This window comes from Hylaeus anthracinus, unplaced genomic scaffold (genome assembly GCF_026225885.1).
Source record: "Hylaeus anthracinus isolate JK02 unplaced genomic scaffold, UHH_iyHylAnth1.0_haploid 11985, whole genome shotgun sequence".
Lineage (NCBI taxonomy): Eukaryota > Metazoa > Arthropoda > Insecta > Hymenoptera > Colletidae > Hylaeus > Hylaeus anthracinus.
The window spans coordinates 11,899,911-11,914,036 of NW_026534333.1; the positions used below are offsets into that span (position 1 = coordinate 11,899,911).

At 40.0% G+C, this 14,126-nt stretch overlaps 1 protein-coding gene across 1 annotated transcript in view; it reads left to right on the forward strand.

Moving 5' to 3' along the window:
• Positions 1–14,126, forward strand: part of LOC128886799 (dynein axonemal heavy chain 7) — a 45,095-nt gene that overhangs the window by 9,389 nt on the left and 21,580 nt on the right. The window contains exons 7-17 of the mRNA XM_054141962.1: positions 381–474; positions 1,079–1,233; positions 1,325–1,610; positions 1,731–1,892; positions 2,711–2,922; positions 2,999–3,116; positions 3,195–3,435; positions 4,407–4,653; positions 5,551–6,435; positions 8,234–9,457; positions 10,960–12,031. Of these exons, the coding sequence (XP_053997937.1) occupies positions 381–474; positions 1,079–1,233; positions 1,325–1,610; positions 1,731–1,892; positions 2,711–2,922; positions 2,999–3,116; positions 3,195–3,435; positions 4,407–4,653; positions 5,551–6,435; positions 8,234–9,457; positions 10,960–12,031 (4,696 nt within the window). The remainder of the gene's footprint in view (positions 1–380; positions 475–1,078; positions 1,234–1,324; positions 1,611–1,730; positions 1,893–2,710; positions 2,923–2,998; positions 3,117–3,194; positions 3,436–4,406; positions 4,654–5,550; positions 6,436–8,233; positions 9,458–10,959; positions 12,032–14,126) is intronic.

Below are 14,126 nucleotides of genomic sequence, written 5' to 3' on the forward strand. Positions count from 1 at the left end.
GATTTGAGAATCAGGTCACCTTTGCCTCAACGACAATCATTTCATTGATAAGTTATTATTAGACTGCCGATCTTTATGCAAAATAAAATCTTCCCGGACATGCCTACAAATATTGAACCTAAATAAGAATTTATTTTATTTTGCAAATATTGCAACATGAACTTTACTTTCAATCTTTTTAATATTCTTGCATATTGTGTGCATTTTGTAGGTTCTTGCACATTCAAATTTCCTATAAATGCATAAAGATCCGCAGTCTAGTTATTATTAACTTCGAGCTCCAAAGAAATTAAACCTAAAGAAAACCTAGTGATAACTGAGTCACCCCTCGAGTACAAAGGGCTAAATGGTAAAAATTAATGGACACGTATATTGTTTAGTTTCATAGGATCGCCAGATGATCCTGATCCGCTTCAACAGCCTGCGCCTCTGAAACTAAGTTACCAACTCATCGAGGACATTAAATGGTTTAAGGTGATTCTTTCTACATGAACTAGAGATGAACACGTCCACTGTATTCGTATAAATAATGGAAACACCAGAACGCTGATACGAGGAAACCACTGATTTAGAAAAGTTTCTTACATCTCGTGACTAGACTGCGGATTTTTATGCATTTACGAGAAATTTGAATGTGCAAGAATATAAAAAAAGTATTGAGAGTGAAATTCATATCATAACACTCGCAGAGTAAAATAAATTCCTATTTAGGTTCAATTTCTACGTTTGCAAAGATTTTATTTTCCGTAAAGATCTACAGTCTACTTGCAACTCTGATACTGTTTGAAAACAATCGAATGATATGTCCCATAAAAGCCTGAAAGCTTTTTCATTCATAAAGAATAATGGATAATTGCATACTGAAAAAACATAGAGCAGAGAATCACTATCGCGTTTTCGCGAATAATAACAAACGAATGAGTCGAAAAGAGGAAAACCAGCTCGTGGAAAGGAAAATGAAATTATCTGTATTTTATTTACCGTTTATATACAACCAATCGACGTGTCCACCCTTCGACACAGACGATCTTTCGATCAGGACATTATTTCCTCACCCGTTATCGTTATCTCGTCACAGTCGTATATACCGTTGCTGACCGTTTTCCGAAATCCCGCGCTGAGACAAATCCATTGGGACGACATGTCGTCTATAGCTGGATTCGACCTCACCCCCGACGCTGGAACAACCTTTCGAAAAATCATAAACATGGACCTGATGGAAAATTTGGAAAAGTAACAAACGTTCCGTACTAGGGCAAAAAGAAACGAACTCTTCTTAATCACGTATAACATCACGATGGATTCAGTTCTGTGTTTGTTCAAGGTACGAGATGATAAGCACAAGCGCAACGAAGGAACAGATGCTCGAGGAGTCTCTGGCAAAGATGATCAGCGAGTGGGACGGCGTGTTGTTCACCACTGTCCTGTACAAAGACACCGGAGTGAACATCTTGGCGCAATTGGACGATATTCAAGGCCTCTTAGAGGATCACATCGTCAAAGTCCAAGCGATGCGTGGCTCCGCGTTCGTCAAGCTAATCGAGGAGGAAGTTAAAAATTTTTACTCTCTCTTACTTCGAATACAATCGACGATCGAGGAATGGACCAAAGTACTTAAAAAAATCATCGTACTTTTCGCTTATGTGTACTATGACTTTTGTAATCGAGCCAGCCGAGTTACGATCGGTTCGCCGAGCGACCGTGAAAATCTTAGTCGTTGTTTATGTTAGGTACAAGTACAGTGGATTTACCTGCTGCCCATCTTCTCGAGCAAGGATATCGTGGCGCAATTGCCCGAGGAGGAGGTTCTGTTCGTTCAGGTGGATCGAATATATCGCAGCGCGATGAACGGCGTTGCCAAGGATCCTCGAGTTCGAGAAACCGCGGGCTCTGTAAGCGGAAGAGTCCTAGAACCGAGAATTGCTCGTTCGCCAAGCGAATGAAAAGATTAGAATGCGCATATGCAAATATGGTTCAACCGCTTCTCATTCTGTCTTTATGGCGCTTGTACGCGCTACTGTTCCGGTTGAACCTCGTCTATCGCGCCTTGACTGTGACATTGACCAAATAGTAACCCTTTGCACTCGAGAGGCGACTCTCAGTCGCCACTAGGTTTTCTTTAGGTTTAATTTCTTTGGAACTCGAAGTGCTAATAAAATAATGATTCTCAAATCTCAAATTAAGGATCTCATTTTCGAAGTTAATCCAAGCTTAGCATTCGTGACAATAGAATGCTAGGAAAGCATCTCGAGTTGCTGATAGATACCAGAAAAAAAGCATCGAATGCAAAGGGTTAATTGTAATTTGATGTGATTGTTCTGACTATCCATGGTCAAGTGAAAGCTTCGGTCCTCGTAGAAACCATAAATACGTCTATCGAATTTGAAATTCGGAAATTCGGAATTTCCTATCGCTTGGACAAGCTGTACTCTATTACATTGATGATACCAGATACATTGTTTATTTTCATCTGCATGCGGAAAATACGGCATTAACCGTTTGAGTGCCGAGAAATTTTCTTGTACATGCTACGGTGACATATACATATGGTAAAAGTGGTTTGGGCACAAGATAACACACGCGTCATTCAAAGTTAACACATTAAGGACCGCTCACGAGTTTTCTCGTGTTTCCTACACGCAGTCTCTAGATGTGCCGTTCTTAATGTGTTAATGCGTTAACACCGCTTTCGATCTATCAATAATTTCAGGTGGGCCTCTTAGAAATCATGGTGGAAGCCAACACATTAATGGAGAAAGTTAACGACGGAGTGTTGAATTATTTAGAGAAGAAGAGGCTCTTCTTTCCAAGATTCTTCTTCCTAAGCAACGACGACATGCTCGAGATCCTGTCGGAGACGAAGGAACCGCTTCGTGTCCAACCACATCTTCGAAAATTGTTCGAAGGGATAAATAGACTAGGGTGAGAAAAGAAATACGATAAGAAAAACGAATAATGCATAACCGTTCATCTTAAAACAACGATCCTTTCTTTGCAGATTCAACCCTGAAATGGAGATATATTCCATGTTTAGCGAGGACTTCGAAGAAGTCAACATGCAAGACACGATCTCAACAGCTGCGGCGAGAGGCTGCGTAGAACGATGGCTCATTCAGGTTCGCACAACTGCGTACTAAAATAAAGTTAACGACAGTTAACAAAGTTAACACAGGATTAAGTGAGTAAGGTTACAGGTCGAGGAACAAATGGTGAACTCTATAAGGCACGAAATTCGTATGAGTTACTTGGACTACGAAGTAAACCAGCGAGTAGTATGGGTACGGATATGGCCAGGCATGGTCGTCCTGTGCGTTTCCCAAATCTACTGGAGCATGCAAGTTCAAAACGCTCTGATGACGCATATCCCGTCGACGATAGAAGCGCTCTACAAAAAATTGCAGTCACAGATACTAGAGATGGTCGAACTGGTTCGAGGTAGAGACACGGCTTGATTAACCCTTTGCGCTCGAGGCATTTTTCTATAGCACTTGAGTCGATGGACACTGAAATTTTAACACGTTGACTGCTACATTGAAATTCGTTTAAAATTTTGTGCGAGATTAAAATTTTGTCTCAAGATTTTCGAAGATTAGATTATCTAGCATTCGTTGTCGTATTTAATTGTTTCACATCTCCGAATATCTCAAATACTGTATAAATTTATTTTCGTTAATTCTAATTCGTGGCATCTCGAGTTCATGGCATCTAGAGTTCAAAGCATTTCGAGTTCAAGGCATTTGGAATTCATGGCATCTAGAGTTCAAAGCATTTCGAGTTCATGGCATCTCAAATTCATGGCATCTCGAGTTCATGGCATCTCGAGCTTATGGCATCTAGAGTTCAAAGCATTTCGAGTTCATGGCATCTAGAGTTCAAAGCATTTCGAGTTCATGGCATCTCGAGTTCATGGCATCTAGAGTTCATGGCATCTTGAGTTCGAAGCATTTCGAGTTCATGGCATCTCGAATTCATGGCATTTCGAGCTCATGGCATCTCGAATTCAAGGCATTTGGAATTCATAGCATCTCGATTTAATAGCACGTGGTTCTTCACTTTTGGAATCAATATCATTAGTTTCTTAATGTAAAGTCCTGTCACCCATTTCCGGCGATCAACGTGTTAACCCTTTGCGCTCGAGGTATTGTTCTATAAAAACAAATCCAGTCCACTTTTATAATTAATTTCTGCGAAACCAAAAACTCTACTTCGAAGAAAAACATCTACGAATGTTCATGACTAAATGTATTATTATTTCAATTAATAATTAGTTGTATTCTAATGTAAGTGAATTTGAAATTGTACGTTTACAAAGTCACTTTTAGATTAGATATGTCGCTCTAGAGGCGCCACCCGAGCGCAAAGGGTTAAAAAATGTTCAACGTTGTTAAATAGGATCCCTCTTCCAGGCCACCTTTCGAAGCAGAATCGTACCACGTTGAACGCTCTGATTACCCTCGACGTGCACGCCATGGACGTCGTCAAGTCCTTGATCGACAATAAAATAACGAACGAGATGGACTTCGAGTGGTTGGCGCAGCTGCGATATTATTGGGAAGACGACGTGTTCGTCAGAATTATATACACGACGGTGTCGTACGCGTACGAGTATATCGGAAATTGTTCTCGTCTCGTCATTACACCTCTGACGGATAGGTATCTGAGCGAAATAATACGATTATTGTAACGGTAACTAGTAGAAGGCACTTTTAAGGGGGCACGTTGCTGCAACGGAAACAGAAAAAGAGGTATTTTTAGTAGTTCTTTTTAAAGAAACCATCAGATGTATCGTTTCCATTACGTATTATTGAAGATTAAAACAGACAAACTCTATTCACTATTCACGTAATGTATATGCAATAGAGGATTTTTATGCGGATTTTTATGCATTTATAGGAAACTTGAATGTACGAGAAACTACAAAATGCACACAGTGTGTAACGATATAAAAGGATATTAAAAGTAAAGTTCTCATGATAATATTTTCAGAGTAAAACAACCTCCTACTTAGATTCAATTTTTGTAGGTACGTTTGCAAAAATTTTACTTTGCATCAAGATCCGCAGCCTAGTCATTAACAGTGACTCTGTTAATTCCAGAGAATCTTTTCTTAACACTTTATTCACAAGGAGCCTATTTATAGGCTTTTTAATTCCAGTATTTAGCTTTTCGAATTTATTTACTGTGTCGATGATTGTCTACTTACAATGTTCAGTTTTTGGAAACAACTTTTTGGCTTTTGATGTACCTTGTAACCGTATGAAGGAATTATTGTCAGCCTAGATTGGCATATGCTACTGTAGAAAATTCTTTTTTGAATTAAACACTGTTTCTAAATAGCTGGGTAGATAATGTGTTAACATTTTTTACCTCTTGATTCAACATTCTCAAAATGTATATTTCTCGAGAAATGCAAACGAGAGTCTTCTTTTTTAAATGATTCTACAATGTCATGCCCCCTTAAACATTGTTCAGGCCTGTCTCTGGTAATTGAAAATCCCAAGACGAAGAAAATTAATCGCTAAAATGATCCATGTATGCCATTACCCGTAGATGCTATCGCACGTTGATTGGAGCTTACTCTCTGCACCTGAACGGAGCACCAGAGGGTCCAGCAGGCACAGGGAAAACCGAAACGACAAAAGACTTGAGCCGAGCGATAGCCGTGCAATGCGTGGTGTTCAATTGCTCCGAGGGCTTGGACTACAAGAACATGGGTAAATTCTTCAAAGGTCTCGCCTCGTGCGGAGCGTGGTCCTGCTTCGACGAGTTCAACAGAATCGAGCTGGAAGTGCTGTCCGTGGTAGCGCAACAGATTCTCTGCATCATCCAAGCGGTGCGCGCCAAAATGGAGACATTCCTGTTCGAGGGCACGGAATTGACGCTGAACCCAGCCGTCTACGTTTGCATCACGATGAATCCTGGTTACGCGGGTCGCACAGAGTTACCGGACAATCTCAAAGTTCTCTTTCGAACGGTGGCGATGATGGTGCCCGATTACGCCATGATCGCAGAGATCTTTCTCTATTCGTCGGGTTTCTCCACCGGCCGCGAGCTCTCCACGAAGATCGTTACCACCTATAAACTCTGCTCGGAGCAGCTGTCCACGCAGTCTCACTACGACTACGGGATGCGAGCCGTGAAAACTGTCTTAACAGCCGCGCAGAACATCAAACTTCAATTCCCCGACGAGAACGAGTCGGTGCTTCTACTCAGATCAGTGATCGACGTGAATCTACCGAAATTCCTGGCTCACGACGTTCCATTGTTCCAAGGCATCGTCTCGGACTTGTTCCCAGGCTTGGAGCTTCCGTCACCTAGTTACGACGTGCTCCTGAGAGCTGTTCGTCAAGTTGCGGCGGAACGAAACCTGCAACCGGTCGACGGTTTCCTTCTGAAGATTATACAGACCTTTGAAATGATGATCGTGCGACATGGGTGTGTTAGACGGAAGAATTACGTTGTTCTTTCGTTCAAAAATATTAGGTTGTCCCGAAAATTTCTTTCGCTAGTTGCACTCAATTATTTGATGTGGTCGTGTTTATATAAATAGACGATCTAATTTCGTACAATATTCATGATGTGACAGTAACGGAGCAAAATGAACTGTGCACAATTCAGTAATGTAACATAAAACATAAACTATTGTGTACGTATTACTTATTTAACACGTTGTTCGCCACGTCACCCATATATGGGTAACAGTGCTTTTCGCTGAAAAACGAAAACTATTAATTCTGAAAGTTATGTGTCGTAGAAAATGACATTAAATGAAATACTTGAATTTTGATGAAGTTACAAAACTAAATACCAAAATAAATGTTTCATTACGCAGCTTCCAATAGTCTGTAAACAAAATTTAAACACGGTAGAAATTTTCAAGAGTTTTAGCCTGGCAGTGAACGTGTTAATAAAGCGAAAGAAACTTTTGGGACAGGCTAATATTAGGTGGACTGGAGAGTAATGTCGTTTTTGCCATCTTAAATATTTGTTTATCATTTATCAGCTTATTGATTTTTCTGGCATTGAAAATTTGCACACTAGGTGACAAAAGGCTGCTGACAATAAGGGCGATTATATAATGAATTAAAGATAGAAAATTGAAAAGTTTGAATTTAATGTAAAAGAAACGACATTACTTTTCGGTCTACCTAATACTTGTTTCTTTCCTCTGTGTCTTAACCCTTTCGGTTCTACTACCGCGTATAGACGACAAGCACGAAACGAGTGTGATTACTAGACTGCGAATCTTTATGCAAAATAAAATATTCAGCCTAAAAAGAATTGAACCTAAATAGGAATTTATTTTATTCTGCAAATATTATAACATGAACTCTACATTCTTTATATTCTTGCATATTGTTTGCATTTTGTAGTTTCTTGCACATTTAAATTTCCTATAAATAAGATATAAAGATAAGCATAAATATCCGCAGTTTAGTGATTACTGTCAATCACGCTCAAGATTTCTATGAATGTTGCTATAGGTGTTTTCGTGGCTTACGCCACGGCGCAACCACTATTTTGGGAAACTTCCTTATGGCACAAATGTATAAACGCGGCCAGCTCCTCCGTATCGAAAGGGTTAATAGGACTCTTAATAGTCAACATGGTTTTCGTTACCTACAACAGTCAACATGGTGTCTTTGGTGTCATGTAACATTTTCGACTATTTAAACTATAGCAAAAATTCTGTAAAAATTCATGCCACTAGTTCTACATGTCTACTATGTAGAATCCAATCCTCGGATTCACAGTCGACCACTTTACCTGCACGACCAATCCCATACCCTACGTTTCGTGTTGTCGTTTGACTCCCTATTCTTAGGTATGGTAGACGGAGATACTACAAGTTTATCATCCAAATCTACACGAACTACAAAAATATTTATATTAATTTATAAAGACTCCATGCTGAACTGTTAACACTTTATCTATCGAGCTATTTAGAAACAGTGTTTAATTCAAAAAAGAATTTTCTACAGTAGCATATGCCAATCTAGGCTGACAATAATTTCTCCATACTGTTACTACGTACATTGAAAGCAAAGTCTGTTTCCAAACACTGAACACTGGAAGTAGACAGCCATCAACACAGTAAATAAATTCGAATAGCTAAATACTGCGATTAAAAAGCCTACAAATAGACTCCCGTTAAATAAAGTGTTAAGGGTTAATCTTCTGTGGGTGATTGTACTTTCGGAACATCCTCAAAGTAGAATCGCGTCTCTGTCAGGTTCATGTTGGTCGGAGAGCCCTTCGGCGGGAAGACGATGGCCCTGTACACGCTGGCCGAAGCCTTAACGTTGATGCACCAGTGGGGCGATGAAAACGGAGCCGTGACCAAGTACTTCACGATCAATCCTAAATCCATCACTCTGGGACAATTATATGGATTCTTCGATCCAGTGTCCTCCGAGTGGACGGACGGAATATGCGCTGTCGCGTTTCGAAATTACTCCACCGAGGAAACGACGGACAGAAAATGGATCATCTTCGACGGACCCGTCGACGCCATGTGGATCGAGAACCTGAACACGGTCCTGGACGACAACAAGAAGCTCTGCCTGACTTCCGGCGAGGTGATGCAGATGTCCAACGAGATGTCGATGATCTTCGAGGCGATGGACCTTCTGCACGCGTCTCCAGCTACAGTGTCACGCTGCGGGATGATCTACATAGAGCCTAGAGTTCTCGGTTGGCATCCGTTCTTTCGTTCCTGGCTGAACAATCTAAGCCCAGAGTGGACCGAGGGCTACGAGGATAACATCCGGGAACTCTTCCAATGGCTGATTGACCCTTGCTTGGAATTCATACGGAAAAGTTGTCGCGCGACTATAACTGCTGGCCAGATTCATCAGGTCGTATCAACGATGAGTCTCTTCCAAATGTTCATGGAAGACGCCGTCAAGGAGAATCCGAAAACCTTCGACCAATTCGTTCTGGCGTGGTTGCAGGCCACCATGTTGCTGTCCATGGTTTGGGGCGCTGGTGGCACCCTGGATCACAGTTCCTGCGCAAAGTTCAACGCGTTTTATTTAAGTCTGTGGAAGAACGAGCAGAAGGAACACCCGCTGCCAGAGTTTCTCGTCGAGGGCTTGATCTCCCTTCCAACGGACGAATTGATACATGATTGCTTCTACACCTATCGAGGGAGGGGTGCTTGGAGGAGATATGCGGACGCCGCCAGGCAGGAAGAGTTGCTGGAAACCAGCAGCCTAGTCCAGATAATAATACCGACCATAGACACCGTCAAGTATCAAAGCCTGTTTCTAAAACATATACAGCATCGCAAACGGTTTCTTTTATATGGAGAGACAGGCACTGGGAAGAGTGTCTACATCAAAGACCTCATCATGAACAAACTGAGCGAGGACGAGTACTTGCCTAATTTCATCACATTTACGCCGCAGATAACCGCCGCGCAAACGCAGGAGTTGGTTGTGCTGAAGCTGTACAGGTAGATGTAGCGCCTAGAGTTCTGCGACGAATGCTGGAAGCATAGCACTGCTTAACGCAATGTGACACAATATAATACAGCATAATACAGTAAAATACAACATAATGTAGTATAATACATCATAATACAGGATAACACAGCGTAACGAAAAGGTTGTCCTCTAGTAAGAAGTACGAGAAGTGTCTTTCTAGATGATTGAACTTGAAGGCACAGAATAAACGCCTACACCTAATACAATGCAATAGAATACAGCACAATACAACGCAAATCAACATAAAACGATATAATATACAGTCAGTGTAAATAAATACTCGTACAGGAACCATTTATTTTAAATGGGTTGCTGTACGAATACTTCTTACACTGACCGTAGTATAATACAGTACAACACAGGATAACATAAAATAATTTTTGTAAAAGAAATACAACCGACTTCGAAAGATATTAAAACTGTCCTGAAAAGTTTGAAATAATGTCTAGTTAACATATACGAATACTCGCCAGCTCTGGATGTAATTGTTTGAAAGTGTGAAATAGTTGCTATTTCTTTTATATTAAATTATATCAAATAACCTTTTCGAAGGCGGTGTAAAATTAACAAATTTTAATTCCTGTTTGAGTTAATTTTTGGTGGGGCAGACAATATCGAATGCTGTTAGTGTCTACGTGGAAGTACTGTCTGAGAGGGTACTGTCATGTATTTGTTTTGAGGACGGTGGGACGGGGGGAGGGACGGCAATATTGCATATAGTTAATACATATACTACATTTAATATATATATATAAGTTAATATACATATATAATACCTACATGAAAATACTGTCTGAGTAGGTAGAGATATTGAATAGTGTTAATGTATCCATGTATACTGTCTACGTGGAAATACTGTCTGAGAGGGTTTGATGTACATTCCCAGACAGGTGTGCTATCTTTGATATCTCGTGTTAAGATTATGCTAGCGTGGAAACTCTGAGTTACATATAAAATGTACCTTCTACGAATACGTAAACATAACATAGATTAACTTTACTTCAATGAGTTCCCTTAATTCGAAGAGAAATACATAATCCGACGCAGACAAAATGATAGCACTTTTGTTGCGGTGGTGGTGTTATATGAAATATATATCTTTATTTTTTAAGCGTGCTATCATTTTGTCTGCGTTGAATTATGTGTTTCTCTTCGAACTAAGTAAAGTCAATTACATCGAAGCAAAGTCGATCTATGTTATGTTTACATATTCGCAAAAAATACGTTTTACATATATCTCAGAGTTTTCACGCTAGCATAATCTAAACACCAGATATTAAAGGTAGCACAGGTGTGCTATCTTTTTGTCTGGGAGTGTAGCACACCATAATACAGTACAACACAGCACAACAAAAATGTTGTCCTCCAATAAGTCCTCCTAACACTCCTGTCCCTGCAAATGATTGAATGCGAATCCACCGAATTAACATTTATACCTACTGTCTATTAAATAACATTTCCATAACTACAGGAGACGCAGAACCAAGTTCGGTCCACTTCCCGGTACCCACTGCGTCGTGTTCATCGACGACGTGAACATGCCTGCGAAGGAGATGTATGGTTCCCAGCCACCGATCGAGCTCCTGCGTCAGTTCTTCGATCACAAGCTTTGGTTCGATCTGAAACAGCCAGAGATCATACGCGTGTACGACACGATGTTCGTATGCGCCATGGCACCGCCCGGCGGAAGTAGGCAGGAACTGTACCAGAGGTTTCTCAGACACTTCCACTTGTTCAGTATCAGCAACTTCTCAGAGGACACCATAGTCAGAATCTTCACTACGATCGCGTTCATAGGGTTGCAACGGAACGGCTTCACCACGGCGGTGATGCCTACTATCATAGAGATCGTGGCTGCCACAATGAACGTCTACAGAAACGCTCAGATGGAGCTGAGACCAACGCCGACAAAGTCTCATTATCTCTTCAATTTGCGCGATTTCTCGCGCGCGATAACCGGCTGCGCGATGATCAGAGAGGAGTCCGTCGAGTCGAAGACCGATTTCACGAAGCTGTGGGTACACGAGATCCTGAGGGTCTTTGGGGATCGATTGATCGACAAGCCTGACCGACGTTGGCTTTACCTCAAGATCAAAGAGGTAGTCGATCGGATCCTGAAGGAGTCGTTCGACACGGTGTTCGACTACCTGCCGAAATTCGACGAACATTTGACAGAGGAGAGTCTGCAGAGTCTCATATTCGGCAACTTCATGGACGTCGACACGATTCCCGTCGATCGTCGATACGAGGAGGTGAAGTCGATGGACGAGTACTTGGAGGTCGCGATCTCCTGCTTGGAGGACTACAATCTCACGCACAGGCACAAGATGGACATCGTCCTGTTTCGTTACGCCCTCGAACATCTAGCGAGAGTTTGTCGTATACTGGTGATCCCTTGCGGTAGCCTGCTGATGGTCGGCGTGGGTGGATCTGGTAGACAATCGCTGACGAAACTGGCGGCCAGCATGGTCGGTCATGGTCTCTTTCAGGCGGAAATCGGCAGCGCGTATGGCTTGCAAGAATGGAGGGACGATATAAAAAAGGTTTTCATCGTTCTGCGAATGAACGTTCGCCGAAACATTACGATGGTATTTTTGCTATCGAGACGGTGACGAAAATTAGAAAATGCAGAGACATTATTTGCGAAAAGACTCGATATACTTTAATCCTTGAAGGTATTGGATTGTTCGGAAAGCGATTTCGTATTTTTATCACCAGAATGATTATTTGCTGTGGCTCGGTCTGATTAAATGGGAAAGAAAGAAAAGAGAAAGCACACACTTCTAATACGTTTAACCTTTTGCACTCGAGAGGTGACTCTTAGTCACTACTAGGTTTCCTTTAGGTTTAATTTCTTTGGAACTCGAAAGTTAATAATAACTTACCAATAAAATGATTGTCGTTGATGCAAAGGTGACCTGATTTTCAAATCTCAAATTAAAGATCTCATTTTCGAAGACAATCTAAAGCTTAGCATTCGTGGCAATAGAATGCTAAGAAAGCATCTCGAGTGCAAAGGGTTAATTTGCTTGTAGGTTTTTCAAAAAACGCGTGTTTTTTACCTGTCGCGGGTGCAATGTACATAAAAACACACGTATATTCGAATGCAACGTTGTATACAAATTTCAAAGCAATCGATGTAAAAGCTTCCTTAGATTTAAGATTTTCAACGAACGAACGAAAAGCTTTCCAAAAGCTACAAAATAATATATAACACCTGCATATAAAGTAATTTTAACGACTTCAAAAAAATTGCACAAAATGCATATACAGTGGATGTAGAATTTATTCGAACACCGATCAATTTCCTAAAAAACTTTTGTGTGAAATTGTAGTTTCTTAACTTCCTTTTTTTATAATCAATGATACTTTACATATTCTCGAAAGTTTCTAAAATACATATAGTCGAAACAACATTTACTAGTTAATATAATTTGTGAAATTAACCAAAAAAAATGCGAAAAGTAGGTAAAAGTATAGAAGCAATAAGTATTTGTACGATTCTTATGACGAATCATTTACAGTAGAGTTTGTAACGTAAACACATTAGTTTATTGCTTCGTACGAATTAGAAAACATCAAATTTCCAGGAAAGTACTTTAAAAAGTGTCTCTAATAGAGGAATTGAAGAAGATCTCACTACGAATAACTAATAATTTAATTGAATGCTTACAGGAATTACAATAATTGAAAAATCAAAAAAAAATTCCACGAAGAAAATATTATATACTTGTAAATTGTAAATTACTTATGAATTAAAGTAAATTTTTTTTTTTTTAAAATCAATTTTTAAAAATTAAACAGTTATGCAAATACTTGTTGCTTCAACATTTCTATCGATTAATTGTTTGTTTCTTGTTAATTTCGCAACTTACATAAATAGCTATTTTTTTTTTGTAATCTATCTATCCTAGACATTTCCGAGAATATGTAGAATGTCAATGTTTTTAAAAAATCAGTTGATAAATTACAATTTTACATAGCTTCTTTGGGAAACTAATCATTGTACGAATACTTCCTACACCCAGTGTACATGATATTATAAGAAAAAGTACGTGTTTATGCTTAAAAAACGGGTAAAAAATGAAACAATCGAAAAAATTCTTCATAGCGAGACCACCGGGAGGACATGCTTTATAAAATGCAACAGGTTTCATTCTGATTGGTCAAGCCATTTCGGCGTAATCGGTGAACATACCTTAAAAAAAAAAAAATATATATACGGAGCAATCTACATTACCGACCGAACACTCCATATTACCGACCAAGCACTCTGCATTGTCGACAGAGCAATCTGCATTACCGACCGAGCACTCTACATTACCGACGGAGCAATCTACATTATCGACCGAGCACTCTACATTACCGACCAAACAATCTACATTATCGACCGAGCACTCTACATTACCGACAGAGCAATCTGCATTACCGACCGAGCACTCTACATTACCGACAGAACAAAGTATGAAATAATTTCTAATTAATTTATATAAATACGCACTAGCTCTAGATATAATTGTTTAAAAGTATATGAAAATGCAATGAAAAGCATGAAATAATTTCTAGTTAATGTATATGAAACTGCATTATAGACCGAGCACTCTACATTGCCGACCGAGCACTCTACATTACCGACCG